The sequence below is a fragment of the Saimiri boliviensis genome, chromosome 18, assembly GCF_048565385.1.
Source record: "Saimiri boliviensis isolate mSaiBol1 chromosome 18, mSaiBol1.pri, whole genome shotgun sequence".
Taxonomy (NCBI): Eukaryota; Metazoa; Chordata; class Mammalia; order Primates; family Cebidae; genus Saimiri; species Saimiri boliviensis.
Genome location: NC_133466.1, coordinates 35,725,350 through 35,740,075, shown reverse-complemented (window position 1 = coordinate 35,740,075; position 14,726 = coordinate 35,725,350). Strand labels below are relative to the sequence as shown.

The following is a 14,726-nucleotide window of genomic DNA, read 5'->3' as shown; positions in this document are numbered from 1 at the left end:
CTATATCTAATATATACAGACATTAGATCCTTATTTCCCAGTCTTCATTTGCATATGCTATCACAATCCTATGCCTGTGAATATATATTATTGGGATTTTCAAACTCTGGATAAGCAGCCAAGAGATTTGACCATCTTTCCCAAGATAACGTCTGGCTGAGGTGGAAGATAATGACTTCATGAACTATTTGGTGATTGTTGAAGCCAAATAGCACTCCTGCCTTGTCTCTAGACAGCATGCTTATTAAGTGAACTCAGTGCCCATCTGATGATCATCACATCTTAAGGAAAACAGATTACATGGAAACAATTTGAAATCCTGTTCTGCTGGTAGGTAATTTTTGCTTGGCCAAGATGGGAGAACACATAAATAGTGAGTTAAATCAATGACTCTTTCAAAGTTTAGGCCAGATACATTGTTGCTACTTGGATGTCATTAAAATAAACTTGTATTGCACTATAGTCAAGAATCAAATGTACAAGTAACTTTGCATTGGCCCTATTCAAAATAGAAACAACTAGAATGTACAATTCAGGTGTACAGTTTTTACATGAGTTTTGGCATGTCATTCTTGACAAGCTATTTTTAATATAAAGTTTCCTCCAGCTAAATTATTTATATGTAAGAAATTTTCAATTATGAGAATCAATAATACAGACAAGAACTACTTTAGGTAAAGAAGATCTTCTTATCTTCTTATTCCACTAATAAAATTTATAATTTTCCCTTCAATTTCACTTGTCTTACACAGTATACCATAAATGTACTTTCCTGTGTGCTATCATGAGGACAAGATCAGGACTTTCATTCTAGGTGTCTGCTTGTTAGTCTCCAGTATTGATGACAATGAAGAGAAAGGAAGAATAACAAAGTGTTTTAAATGATTTACAAATATTTAAGGGCACCTATTTAATTCAAGTTCAGTTATTTTTTTTCTGACTGCTAACTGTTTCAACTCTATTCTTGAAAGGAATTTCTATTTTCTCGAATCTGCCAATTTCTCTCTGATACTACTGACAACTCTGGGCCAACCTATTACCATTTCTCCCTGGACTATGGTAATTTTCCAGGCAATTCACTTTTTCTGTTTGTCGTCTATAGTAGTCTCTACTAATTTGTTTCTTCATAAACAACCCGTGATCTTTTTCAAAGTGTAAATGTAAGAATATCCCACCAGCCCTATGGCTACCTCTCTTCCTTTGAAAACCTCTTAATGGCTTTCTACTGTTCTTAGAATAAGAAAAAAACAAACAAGCAAATAATAATAAAAAACAGAAAAAAGAAAACCCTGTAAGTTTCAAGGTACCACATAGGCTGCCTAATATCACCTCTAATTTTCACCCTGGTTCCCTTCGATTTTCTCAAGAATCTTTATTAGCTTAATTTTAGTTCCCTGCGGACATTCTCTAGACCTGGGAAGTTCTTCCCTGTGTTTATTGCCCAGTTAATTCTCACTAGTTATTCAGCTTTCTTCTGATTATCATTTTCTCCAATAAATCTTCCTCCTAGCCTTCTTCCACTAAGGTAAATGTTCCTTTAATTGAATCTTATTGTACCATTGTTTCACAGTAGCCAATTTACATTTCTTTGGGTGATTATAAGATTAATCTCTATTTACCATTGGTTACCATTGCCTGCTTGCACATTGCTAAATCCATTTGTATCTATCTTGACTCACCAAGAGCATTTGACCCAGTTGAACACTACTTCCTTTTTAAATATATTTTCTTACTATTGTTTTTTTTATTTTCTTCTTCTTCTCTGACATTTTTTGCTTGTATGTTATCATCTGCTTGATCTCTTTAAGTTTGGAGTATGTGAGACCTCAAATCCTTACATTGCTGCTTTCTTCTCTAGCGACAACTCATGCATTTGATGAGCTCATTCAGTCGCATGTTTTTATCGACTGTCCACATGACTTCCAGGTAGTTTATCTGAAGTGTAGACTTTTCTTCTAAATTTCACATTCATTAATTCAACTTTTACTTATCATCTTCCTATTAATGCCTAATGGGTCTCTTCAGCTTTACACGATGAAAACTGAGCTCTCATTAATTTGTTGTGTTCTTCCAGTCTTTTCCATCTTGCAAATGTAACTTTATCCTTCCAGTTTTTAAATGAAACCAAACACACATACAAAAAAACACAAAATTGATACTCTTCTGCATTCCACCCTCTAAATCATGTCCTACTTACAGTCAGCAAATTCTATCAGATATGACTTTACCTCCAGTGCTATGACTCTCATCCTATCACAATCATTTTTCCCCTGAATTCTTAGAAATGCATCCAAAAACTCTTATTACAGCCTTTTTCACCAAAGCAACCAAACTGATCCTGTTAAAACTTAGCCCACATCTCTTTTCTGCTCAAACATCCCATGTTTCTCCAATTGACTGGAAAGCTACCAAAAATCCTTACATGACCCGTGTCTCCATTGCCTCTATGACCTTCTCTCTAACATGCTGTCCCTGACTCATGCTTTTCTATTCTTACAGGGCTGTGGAATATCTCGTAAATAATTAAGACTGTTTACTGCCTTATGGCCTTTGTCTTTGCTATTTCCTCTTCTTGGAATGTTTCCACTGACATGGCTTCCTTCTGCATTATCATTTCTCTGTTCACATGTCCACTTTTCCTGGTCTACCAACTCAAAATTAGAACCACTCTCCTCACTACTCTGCCCAAATATTCTTATCTCATTCTTCTACTTTATTTTTCATAATGGCTACTACATTGTAACGTATGACAGTATATAACTTTTTTTCTTAAACTGATGTATTTCCAGGAGTTTCTGGAAATTTTGAATTAAAAAAATGAATGAATTATTGATTGAGTGAAATCCCCATGCAGTAAAAAATAAAGAACATATGCGTACACACATATGTATATGTATATGTGTGTATGTGTCAAATTATATATATATAATATAAATATATATATATATAATATATGTGTGTGTGTGTGTGTGTGTGTGTGTGTGTGTGTGTGTAATTTATCTCCATTGTATCTTAAAACAGTGCTACATGTAAATGTTTGTATAACTCCAAAATGTACCACACTGGGAGTAAGGCAGGATTCAAATACAGTCTTCTGCATTTAGAGTGCCATGTGTTCTCACTCGGAAACATCCCTTAGGAATTATATAGGGTACTACGTGACTTCTCCTATTTGGGCATTGAATTTCCTGACCATAATTAAAGCAGTAGCGTCTTAGTGTTCCCTAAATACTGATGCTTGACTGAGGATCAAATTAATAATTGAATAGACACTGGAACCCAGGAATTCTGATATCCTTCCCCAAAGCTTTTAACTATACACTTTGCTAGTGATAGACATTATATATTGGGATAAGCTTGATTTTTTCCCATTAAAAATATATAACCATAATTCCACCAAATTTGAAATATAATAAATTACATTTATTTTTAGTGTTGCCTAACTTTTGGTCTTACAGCATTGTTTCAAAAAATGCCCCACTAACTGCTACACATTGATCACTGTGGATCTCCTTATTACAGAGATTTTTCTGTTTCAAAACTGGTAAGAAGCCATGAACCTTGGAATTTTAATTACAGACTTTCTAAACCCCTACACAGCAGCTGTAGAATAAGCAAATACCAATTTGATTAGCATAATAGAATGACATGAACCAACTGAATGAATTGAGTCCCAGAAGATCTTGCCTTTCAGATGAAATATGTTTAGACAGAATAAAAAAAGTATTATGATTTATTTGTGGTAGAAATGAGGATATAAACTTAAAGTAGCAATGCTTAAACTAATTTCTAATTGCTATACAAAACTGAGCCTTGTTTTGGTGGCAAATGAGTTGTGTTTATCCACATGTGCACAGTGAAACTCAAACCTATTTTTGCATTTCAAGAAGAAAAGAGATGGAGAAAATGCACCTCCATTAAATCAATTGGAAATAATATTATTTTAGACTTGCAAATGGAATATATGACACTTTCTTTCCATTGTGACCCAGACTAGTTTGTACTTTGCAACATGAAAGAGGACTGTTACACAACAGAAAGTAATGAGATACTCCATAGAGCAAATGCATGCCAATATCCCTATACAGTGAGAAATAAAACACACAGACCACATCAAATGAAGCTCCGCTTTAGAAACAACTAAAATTACTTACATTTCGACCCATTGGGTCATCTTACAGTAAAATTTTTATGAGCACACTCCTTACCCCTGTTTGTCACTTCTGAGTTCAGCACTTCACATTAGCTGTGCCTGAAGCTTTTCTAGAACATTACTCATCTTATTGAGAAACTAATTACCTTCTCACTTTCCCAAGAGGGAATAAGTGAGGTTAACATGAGGTGAGTGAATGAGAGACCTAGAAGAAGGAAAGTTTTAAAAGAATGAGAAATACCAGGTTGACCTGGAGAATATTTTTCTGACCAGTGGACCCAGCTAAGCTGGTTCAATGTATTTGTTCCTGCTAGTTACTCCTCAAACTACATTATCCCTACCCCACCTCTACTCCTATCTGGGTGGGTGGTATCTAGGTAAACATATTTAAATGCATGAGATTCAGGTAAGTTGTAATATTGATTAATCTGATCTCTTTAGAGGATTTAATAGATTAAAAGCTTAAATTCAGGAATTAGTATGTCTGGCTTAGAATTTTTACCCTCTCTCTTACTCATTTTCTGAACTTAAATTTCTTAACTCTGCTTCATTTTCCACATTTTTGAAGATGAGTATAATAACAATACCTATCTCACCCAGTTTTGTATGGATTGAAAGGGAAAACACCTATGAATGCTTAGCACAATGCCTCACACATAGTAACATTTAAGAAAGATTAGTTATTATAATTATCATTGTTATTTACTTTTTTCAAAAGTTAGAAAAAGGCTGCAGTAATAGATCTTAATAAACATGATTGCAATATCATATATAGCAATGTCTTTGGCATTTTTCTTAGAGAAGTGAGATGGATTAGAAGGTAGATTTAGAAGACAATATTCCTAAAGGTACCATCTAGGGGTCTTCCACCTGAATCCCTAAGTGAAATATGTGTTACAGAAACATAATATGCTATTAAATTTCCTTCTGTATGTCTAACACTCTTGACACACATTACCTTGTATCAGTCTTGTGTATAATAAGCATAAACTTCAATAATTATCTCCTGATTTGTTATTTTTGGTGAACATTGTTTAGTTGTTATGCAAGAATTTGAATAGTTTATTATTATTATTATTATTATTTTATTTATTTATTTATTTTTTTGAGACAGAGTCTTGTTCTGTTGTCCAGGCTGGAGTGCAGTGCTGTGATCTTGGCTCATTGCAACCTCTGCCTCCCAGGATCAAGTGATTCTCCTGCCTCAGCCTCCTAAGTAGTTGGGATTACAGCTGCATACTACCAAGCCCATCTTTTTTTTTTTTTTTTTTTGTATTTTTAGTAGGGACAGGGTTTCACCAGGTTGGCCAGACTAATCTTGAACTCTTGAACTCAGGTGATCCATCTGCCTCAGCCTCTCAAAGTGCTGGGATTACAGGCATAAGCCACCCCACTCAGCCCACTTTTTAAATTAAAATATAAACATAGCTTAAACAAAAGGAGTTAAGCAATATTTTCAAAAGAAATTATATTATGGCCTCATTACTCATTTTCACTGATAGTAAAAGCAGGATATTTTTGAATTTTATGTATTATATAAGCCTCTCTTTGTCATAATTTTCTCAAACTTTTTGTTTCATTTTGGGTTGAAATAATTTAATATTATTTATGCACTTTGTTTTTTAATATTAATGGTGAGGAAAGAAAAAAAAACCACATACCTAGTAGATGATTTACATCTGATACTACATGTGTTTATTTTAATCTTTTAATGAACATAAACATACAAATGCCATTATGAAGATGAAATATAGTGAAACTTACAGAAAAGTTTTAGTTTTAGGACGGCACTACATGTTTTTGTGTTTATTTTTTCCCCCGCAGATATAATTTAAATTGTGATAGTGATTATAGTAATAACAATCATAGGTAAAATTTACTAAGTGCTCACTATGTGTCATTCCCTATGTCAATTCTTGTCTGTGCTTTATTCAGTAAAATTGTCACAGCAACTGAATGTCGTGTGAAGTTTAATTGTCCAGGTGCTCAAATCTAGTAGTTGCAAAACAAAGATTGAACCTATTCCTGTCTGACTACAAAATGGAAGTCTTAATATAAAAGATATAATATATAATACAAATTAAAATGTAGACACCTAACTTAAGATAAAATCTCAAAATAGTTTGAAGACATGTCTCAACTTCAACATTTTATATACCTTTTAATTCACCTCCAAAAATTATAATGTGAGGGGTAGCCTGATATTCCAAATGTCATATTTTGGTTTTATAGCAGATTTCTAATATTCTCATATGAATAAATCATTTATTTGATAATATTATGCATGACTATTACTTAATAAACCCAGCAAATTGAAATACTGATTCTCCTTTGAACCATATGTATCTCAATTTAGATAGCTAAGGGCTCTGCATTATCTTAATTCTTAAGCAAAGTCAGAATAATTATGTTAATTTTTATTTGAGCACTGAATAATGATTATATGATTGTTGAGATTTGACATTCACTTTGAAAATAATAGCTAAAAGCTGGCATTCTAGAAATAGCATAAAAGTATAGTTGCCAAATTCTGAATAAAAAATAAAGCCCCCAAATCAGGATTAAAAACTAAAAGTATTTTTTTTTTTTCTGGCTTAAAGCTATTTAAAAATTTGTAACATTTTGGAACAATCATTATGTTACATTTAGTCTATTTTTATAAATTCATAACAGAGTGAAATGAAATTATTTTATACAAAGAAATTTTAAGATATTCTAAAGCACCTTTCTCCTCTAAGTGGCAAAGCATTGATGATCTTGCTAAAATTCAGCATGACATATAAATGTAGGATAGATTGTAGTGTATTGAAAGTTGAATAAGGAGACAAGTTAGAGACTACTTCAAGCAAGCTCTGAAGAATTAATTTTTCGGTGTTGTTTTGTTTGTTATTTGAGACAGAATCTCCCTCTGTCACCCAGGATGGAGTGCAGTGGTGCAGTCTGTACTCACTGCAGGCTCTGCCTCCCGAGGTCCAGAGATCCTCCTGCCTCAGCCTCCAAGTAGCTGGGATTATAGGGGCCCATCACCACACCTGGCTAATTTTTGTATTTTTAGTAGAGATGGGGTTTCACCATGTTGACCAAGCTGGTCTCCAATTCCCAACCTCAAGTGATCCACCTGCCTTGGCCTCCCAAAATGCTGGGATTACAGGCTTAAGCCACTGCACCCATCCAGGAATGAGAGATTTGAAGAATAATGATCCATGCAAATGACACTATAGGGATAAAATTAGGACAATTTGATAATTGATTGGATGTGAGGGCCGTTAAGAAAGAGAAGTTAAAGATGTTTCCAATCTTTTAAGCTTAGAAAATTGGACTAATATTGGTGTCATGAGAACATATAGCAAACCCAGAGGGTTCTTAGTTACAAAAAAAGTAAATAAATAAAAATATCAGCTTCTAGTATTAAAGTGGAAATATTCAGAAGAGTGATGAAGATATCAGATAAAAGCTTAGTAGTAAAATCAAGTTCAGAAAAGTGATATCAAAATTAACTAAGAAACTCTTAGAAAGAAAACATTTATACCAATTATTTCTCTTTGGATTCTAAGCAAGAGAAATGTATCTGGACATTTTTATTAAAAGAGACCAGTGTCATACAGCCAAGGAGCAAAGATACAATAGAGCCTTAGCAACACGTTAGAACAAGAGGCTTGTGCACCAGCAGAGTACTCTCTGAGTCTTTACCTCTTCAAACAGTCCTCCCGCCTTCTTGTTTCATTTCTCAAGCTTAATTCATTTTATTAAGGCTACCTACAAAATTTATGCATGAAAAGTAACATAACTGATCAACCATCTCTGCTTCTTTCTCTTACCTCGTTGACTTTTCCCTCTATCTTTCTACCCTCTTCCCTGTTGTAAGTTTTCAGAGAAGCAACTTGACTGGGTCATTTATGTTTATCTTAACAAGCAACAATGGTAAGAGAGGTTGGTTGCCAGTACGTAATTACCACAGAAAATGGCCACATCCCTTATTTTGCAGGAAGTGAAGTTTATCTCTCAAGGGCAGTGTGGAAAGCTAAACCTACACTGAAATAGTTGATCATTTCAAGAATCAAAGAAAACCTGAATGAAACCTAGATTTCAGAACAAGATATAAATGGAGAGAGAAAGAAAGAGGCCAAGAGCAGTTTTAAAAAATGAAGTATGTACAGTGCCACTGAAATCAAAGGAAATGTAAAATCAAAAGAAATAATATATGTTCACCAGGAAAACAACAGCAATATGAGGATTGAAAAACCATCATTGGATTTGGCGCTTGGAGAATAGTTAGTGATCTTTAGAATAACGGTTTCTACAGAAATAAAGAGCTAGTTGCTACATTATTTGATAAAATTCATATATATTATGTTTATGCTACCGCTCTCAAACACTGGTATAGTAACTCACGTTAAAAAAAAAAGGAGGGGTAATTTCTATGCTATTACTAATGATTTCTGACTGATTCTCAGTGAACTCTGTTTTAGTCTAAATAACCACAAACTGTTGTTTTAAGGGTGTTTAAAAATCTGACTGGAAACTTGATGTCAAATTGACCAGTATATGGTTTCTGGAAATGAATTTATTACTTCTTTCAAAAAAATCAGAATGCATTCCTCTCTCCAATATTTCAGAAACTTTCCACATTTGCATGACTCCATCAGGATAAATAAATGAGATATAATCCTCTTTCAGACTTCTCTCAGTTCCCCAGTAAGTACTTTTTCTGGGCCAGGAGAAATGAACTATTCTGAAGCAACCATCTGCCTTATATTATCTTGGGTTTTATTTTCCTCTCATCCACATTTTTCTTTTCTGTTTGAAGACCATTTGCCTTCATATAGAAATTGGACCAAAAAGAAATCACTGAGTAATCCTTTCTATTATCTCTCCATAATATGCATATTTCTTTAGCAATGGTTAGAAATAAAATTTCAGTTTCCACTTGAGGCATAATTAATTTTTGAAAGTGTCATTGCTTGCCTTGTATATGCAAAATTATAAGCATGGGAAAAACTATGTGCTAAGCCCCCTGGCAGGCTAATATCCAAGAAGAAAGGAGAGAGTCAAATAAAATGGCTAAGTGTGGAACACTAGGGATGGAAGTGTGGGAAGCACTAAATTAGATACAGAAATATGCTTGCATTATAAAATTCTGGGCAGCTTCAGTCCTGAAATGACTTGACAGATACCTGTAATATAATTTATGATTATAATCCTCCAGTGATGAAATGGCTTTTTCATATTTAATACTTAGTAGCCTGTATATTATAATTCAAATTATTTTCCATTGTTTTGGAGAGTAATTGATTACTAGAGGTTTTATGTGATCATATACTGCAATGACTCATAATCACTCCATTGTCTGTTGTATCATCTTCTAATTTATCTTTCTCTATTTTCTTATAAAAGTACAAGGTTTCATTCAAGAGATTTTCTCACTACACGAAAGTAGACTGCATTCATTATTGTTTCCAGACCTTTAGTTACACTTACTGGTTTTTTTTTTTTTAATATACTGCTTTTTCTCTATGTATATCCTATTCATCCTTCAAGAACCACTTCAAGCTCCACCTACTATGTAAAGTGTTCAGCAATTCCAGTGCCGATATGCACCTCCCTCTGGTTCCCCTCCCTCATATGCTGTACACTAGAGCTGTTACAGTTTGTGTAGTTTTTAATTCCTCATTTCTAAAACTAGGCTTCTAATCCTTTTATTATATAAACATATTAGGCGTATATGTTTTATGTATGTATTATGATCAAATAATGTCTGAATTGCTCTGTGAATGTATTTATTTTGTTCACAGCCAGATAGGAAATTACTGTGGCAAAGATTGGCTGATTTTTCTACCAAATTTACTGGAAAAAGAAACAAGGCTAGCTGAGCTATAAGAAAGGTGACAATAAATTTGCCATCTCATCTGTTACATATTTCACATTCTATAAACAAATACATTGCTAGGACAATATTAATTATACAATAAAGCATTGACTTTATAAATAGGGAGCAGTGAACACTTCAAAGATAGGCATATGTCATAGTATAAAACTAGCTGTAAAACTAGAACATGGAACTGAAAGAGGAAAAAAAATGTTTTTTTGCTACTTAAGAAGCAAAAGCATAAAATATTTTTAGGTATATAGATTACTCTAAAGAGAATGAAATTGAAATACATAAAAGATAGATTTATGATACAGTATCATATATTTGAATTTTTCAAACTCATAAAAATTGGGACACATGGAGCCAAAAGTATTTTTCCTTCCAAGGAGATATGTTCAGAATTAGGCATGTGCATCCTCTATCATGAAAATACATTTTCCGGTTTCTAGCAAAGTCAAACTTAATGCAAGTAAAAAATGAAAACAAATTATAAATAGAAAACTGTCACTTATAATATTCAGTTTTTAGAAGACTAAATTTTCTTCTCACACAATTCTATAAAAACATGCTCAATTTTGAGAGTTTCCATCAGTTTTATTTTATGCTGTATTTTTTCCAATTCTCAATTTTCTCATGGAAACTAAGATCCACATGCAAAATGTTAGTTCACAAAAGCACTTGATTCCACTTTGAAATACTTAGGAATAAAGTGGGCAGTGAAACAAGAAAACAAACTCACAAACCACCATGCAAATGTGTCTCAGAAACTGGATAACTAAGATAACTGATATTTGCATTTTAGAAATTGATGAACTATAACTATACACTGAAATAGTATTATTACCAACAGAATTGGCTCTATCAGTTAAGAAAACTTAGAAGACAGAGCTGAAAAATGATGATGAGTCATGCAGAATAAATAGGAGCTCACCTTTAACTTTATTCTTTGAAGCAGCCGCTGGTACCAAGGAAAGGTTGCACAAGAAGAGAACAAACATATTAGATATTAGAGAGATTCTGTGACCAGTAAGAAGGCAGAGATGTTATTGCTATTAAAGTCTGAAGAGTACATTTGAGATTACATGATCAACAGACTAAGAAAGAAAATGACAGTTGTTACATTTAATTAGTGTTATGATTAAGATACTTGAGTAGGAAAAAGTATGAGTAGACAGGAGCCACGTTTGCAAACACTACAAGTCACTATATTTCTTTAATGGAATGTATAATTTCTTTAAGTTCTTCTTAACTCTAAATTCGATTTAATAATCAATTAAACTACATATAGTTTAAGTATATTTAATACTATTTAACAACCAGATTGTAACCCCATGATATTTGAGTAACTTAGAAAAGCAGGTCACTTCCATTATTTGAGTGCTTACTAAATGCCAGAGACTGACTTTCCATATATTTACCACTTAGTAACGACAATTTTGAGAGGTACGCTACCACTCAATAATGACAATTTTGAGAGGTAAGTTTTGTTGTACTTGCCTCATAGATGTGGAAACTGGGACTGAGAAAGAAATTACTTGCTGAAAATGACACATCTGGAAAGAGGCAAATTTGGTATGTGATTCTAGGTGTATCTGAATCCAGAATCTGTGCTGTAGAATACTACCCTAAGCTATTGGGATTTAAAGAACTGATTCACTCACTAAATTGCAATAATCAGTTCTACAAAGCCAAATAAAAATTATATGGTTCATTAAACTCCAGCTATTTTGGTACTTGGTTGACCACATAACCATGAGACTAGAAAAGTCTACTACTTTAAATGGCATTTGTTTCCATTAGTAATTTGAAATATAAGCTTATATCTAGTGAAACATTGTTTAGGGCAGAATTAAAGTTAACAAGAAAATTAGAACAGTCCTATAGGACAGTCCCTTACTCAAAGGAAAACTGGTATTCAAAATGCATAATTAGATAGTTCTAAATACTTTTGAAGTTATATTCTACTTTGATTTACTATGTAAAACTGCAGATTGACGAAAGCAGGAGTGTTTTTTTTTTGGCTTTCTAAATGATGTTAAGGAGGGAGTAGCCCATCTCCTAAGTGGGAAATGTTCAGTCTCTAGTTTTGTGGAATGACCTTTAGTAAAATTTAATATAGATTTTAGATCTAGAAATCATGAACTACACATAAAAACTTTTAATTTCTGCTTCATTTTTTCAGGTTTCCTAGAGCATTAAAAAAATTAGAAAGTGTATGTACATACCAGGATGCTTACAGATAATTTTATTTTCATCTACAATCGCAAAAACTGCCTTACTATTTGCATATATCTTCTGCCACTTTATTTTAAAATGAACATCCTATTTTTAAAATCACACATTTTTTAACAGACAAAAATACCTTAAGTAAAAGCAAAATTATTTCAGAAAATCTGGATTAAGTACCTGACCCATTCAAACTCTTTCATTCCACAGCTTTAAAATGGACATAGGGTGGGGGAACACTACCAACATTAATGTGAAGATTTTTTTTAAGTAACTTAAAATTCTAAGTGTAACTATTAGCTGTTCTTTGCTATTCTTGCAAATTATGATGCAATAGTTCTTAAAATTTAAAGCCCATTGTTCACTAAAATATTTAACATCAAATCTTGTTTTAAAATTGAATGTCATAAAAAAATCTACATTCCTTTAATGAATGTAATGCTTCAGCTTAATTGTTGAAGGACAAAATTAATACATATCAAAAATTACAGGTGATATAGCAAAGTAAACAATATCACCTCTCCCTTTCCAGTGTCAGCATCTGAGATAATCAATGCCAGCAATTTATCAATGTTAAAAAATTAAATTTGCAGTTCTTATAAAAACCTAAAAAATTATTGTGTGCATTTTGTTTCCAGAACAAGACTACACTATGCACATTAATTTGCAGTCTGCTTTCTCCACATTTTCCAGGTTAATACATGGAGTGCTAATTGATTCATTTTAATAGTTGCATATTTTTCTGTAGTTTATATGAAGTATAACACTGTTTCTTATTATCAACATATTTGTGGTTTTGGGGCATTTTGTTGTATTTTGGTCTTTTGCTAATAACAGTTTTGGCACGCACTTCTTTATGGTATATCTTTTTTGCACTGTAGTCGTGTTTTATTTCTTCAGGACATAAATTTCCAGGTGGTCTTCATATTCCTACTCAGAAACTCCCGGACAAACATGAAGACTTAAATATTGCAAAGGGAAGGCTTAGAACTATTTAGAGAGAAAGCGTGCAAGTATATTGCATACTCTAAAATAAGAGGTAACTGGAAAAAGCCAACTAAAAGAAAGAGAAAAAGGAAAGCACAAAATCTAATGTTTCAAACAACTAATACACTGCAAATTCCTTTTTTTAAAAAAAAAAAAAAAACCCTGCATTTTAGGTTTTAGGGACTGCAAATTCTTTACATCTTTAAAACCACAAATTGGTTTATTTAACTTTACTTATTATTTGTTTTTATTGGATTCCTTGGTAAAATGTTAGTAGATTTTAAATGAAAATAATTACATGTAATTTTATTTCATTTTTTTCATTTACTTCTGTTTTTTGTATATTGTTTTTAATACTACACAAACCTGAATGACGTATTTTTAGATTATGATAAAATAGCGTTTGTCTCAATTTCAAAGAAAAGATTACAATGCATCACTAAATTGACTTGTTTATTTGAAGAAAAATTTTGCTTCAAACTCAAATTCATCACTTGAAAAATTTTAACATCAATTCAAAGAAAATATGCCAAAACCTTATAAAGTTTTAGAACAATAGTAATTAATTAGCATCTAAATTGTAACAGATACAACCAATTTTAAAACCAATTGTTTTAAAACAATTTCTTGTTGGATAAAGCAAATCTTTACATTTATCAGTGGAATGGTGATAAGTTATTCACAATTCTCAAACATTATATGAAGATAGAGGATTTTATTCTTTGATTATTGGGCAGGTACCAACATAAAATAGAAAGAAAAAAAATCTCTATGCCTGTTTCTGTGTGTGTTCAGGTAGTTAATAGTGGACTAGGTAAATATAATTGGAAAGAGGCCAGGCTATCAGGCTTGTTAGCCCAATTATAATTTTCTGCATATTCAATAAAAGAAGCCAAGATGACAGCAATACTGTCATAAATGTCATATTCAATACTTGTAAGGTTTTTCCATTGTCAGCATAGTCCAATTATAAGTCAATTGTAAAGTGCACATTGCACCACCCCAATTGACTAAAAGTTATCTTAAAAATGCAATTTTAACTGTTTATAGATAAAACAAAAAAAACTGAATTAAAGATATTTTGATCAGAGAAAAATTTTACATATGACATCATTTTTTGTCTTTATATTAAAAGCAGCAACTTGTAACTATAAGATATACAGTTATTCATACTATTTTCAGAGATTATGAATTATAAAAATTATGAATGGTGACAATTATATTGATTTCACATGATTTTACATACATGTAATTATGATTTTACATAATTGCTTTTGTGAAAAATGTGTACATGTATGTGAGCAAAAATTATGTGAATAATAACATAAATACCATAGTTATTTATGGAGGAATGCTGAAGGGTTAATGAATGTTAGTCATTATATTAATAAAGTTTATCTGAAAAAAATTCAATAAAAATAATCATAAAGTACAAATATAATTGATTATGTTACTGTTTTGTTTAATCAGCTTTAAATTAGATACCCGTCT

At 32.2% G+C, this 14,726-nt stretch overlaps 1 protein-coding gene across 3 annotated transcripts in view; it reads right to left on the bottom strand.

The window, feature by feature from the left end:
- Positions 1-14,726, bottom strand: part of CADM2 (cell adhesion molecule 2) — a 1,054,563-nt gene that overhangs the window by 316,988 nt on the left and 722,849 nt on the right. For 2 of the 3 annotated variants that reach the window (XM_074389151.1, XM_003928312.4), the window contains exon 2: positions 10,954-10,980. The exons of the other annotated variant lie outside the window; for it this stretch is intronic. In XM_074389151.1, coding sequence (XP_074245252.1) covers positions 10,954-10,980 — 27 coding nt within the window. The remainder of the gene's footprint in view (positions 1-10,953; positions 10,981-14,726) is intronic. 3 annotated transcript variants of the gene reach the window in all.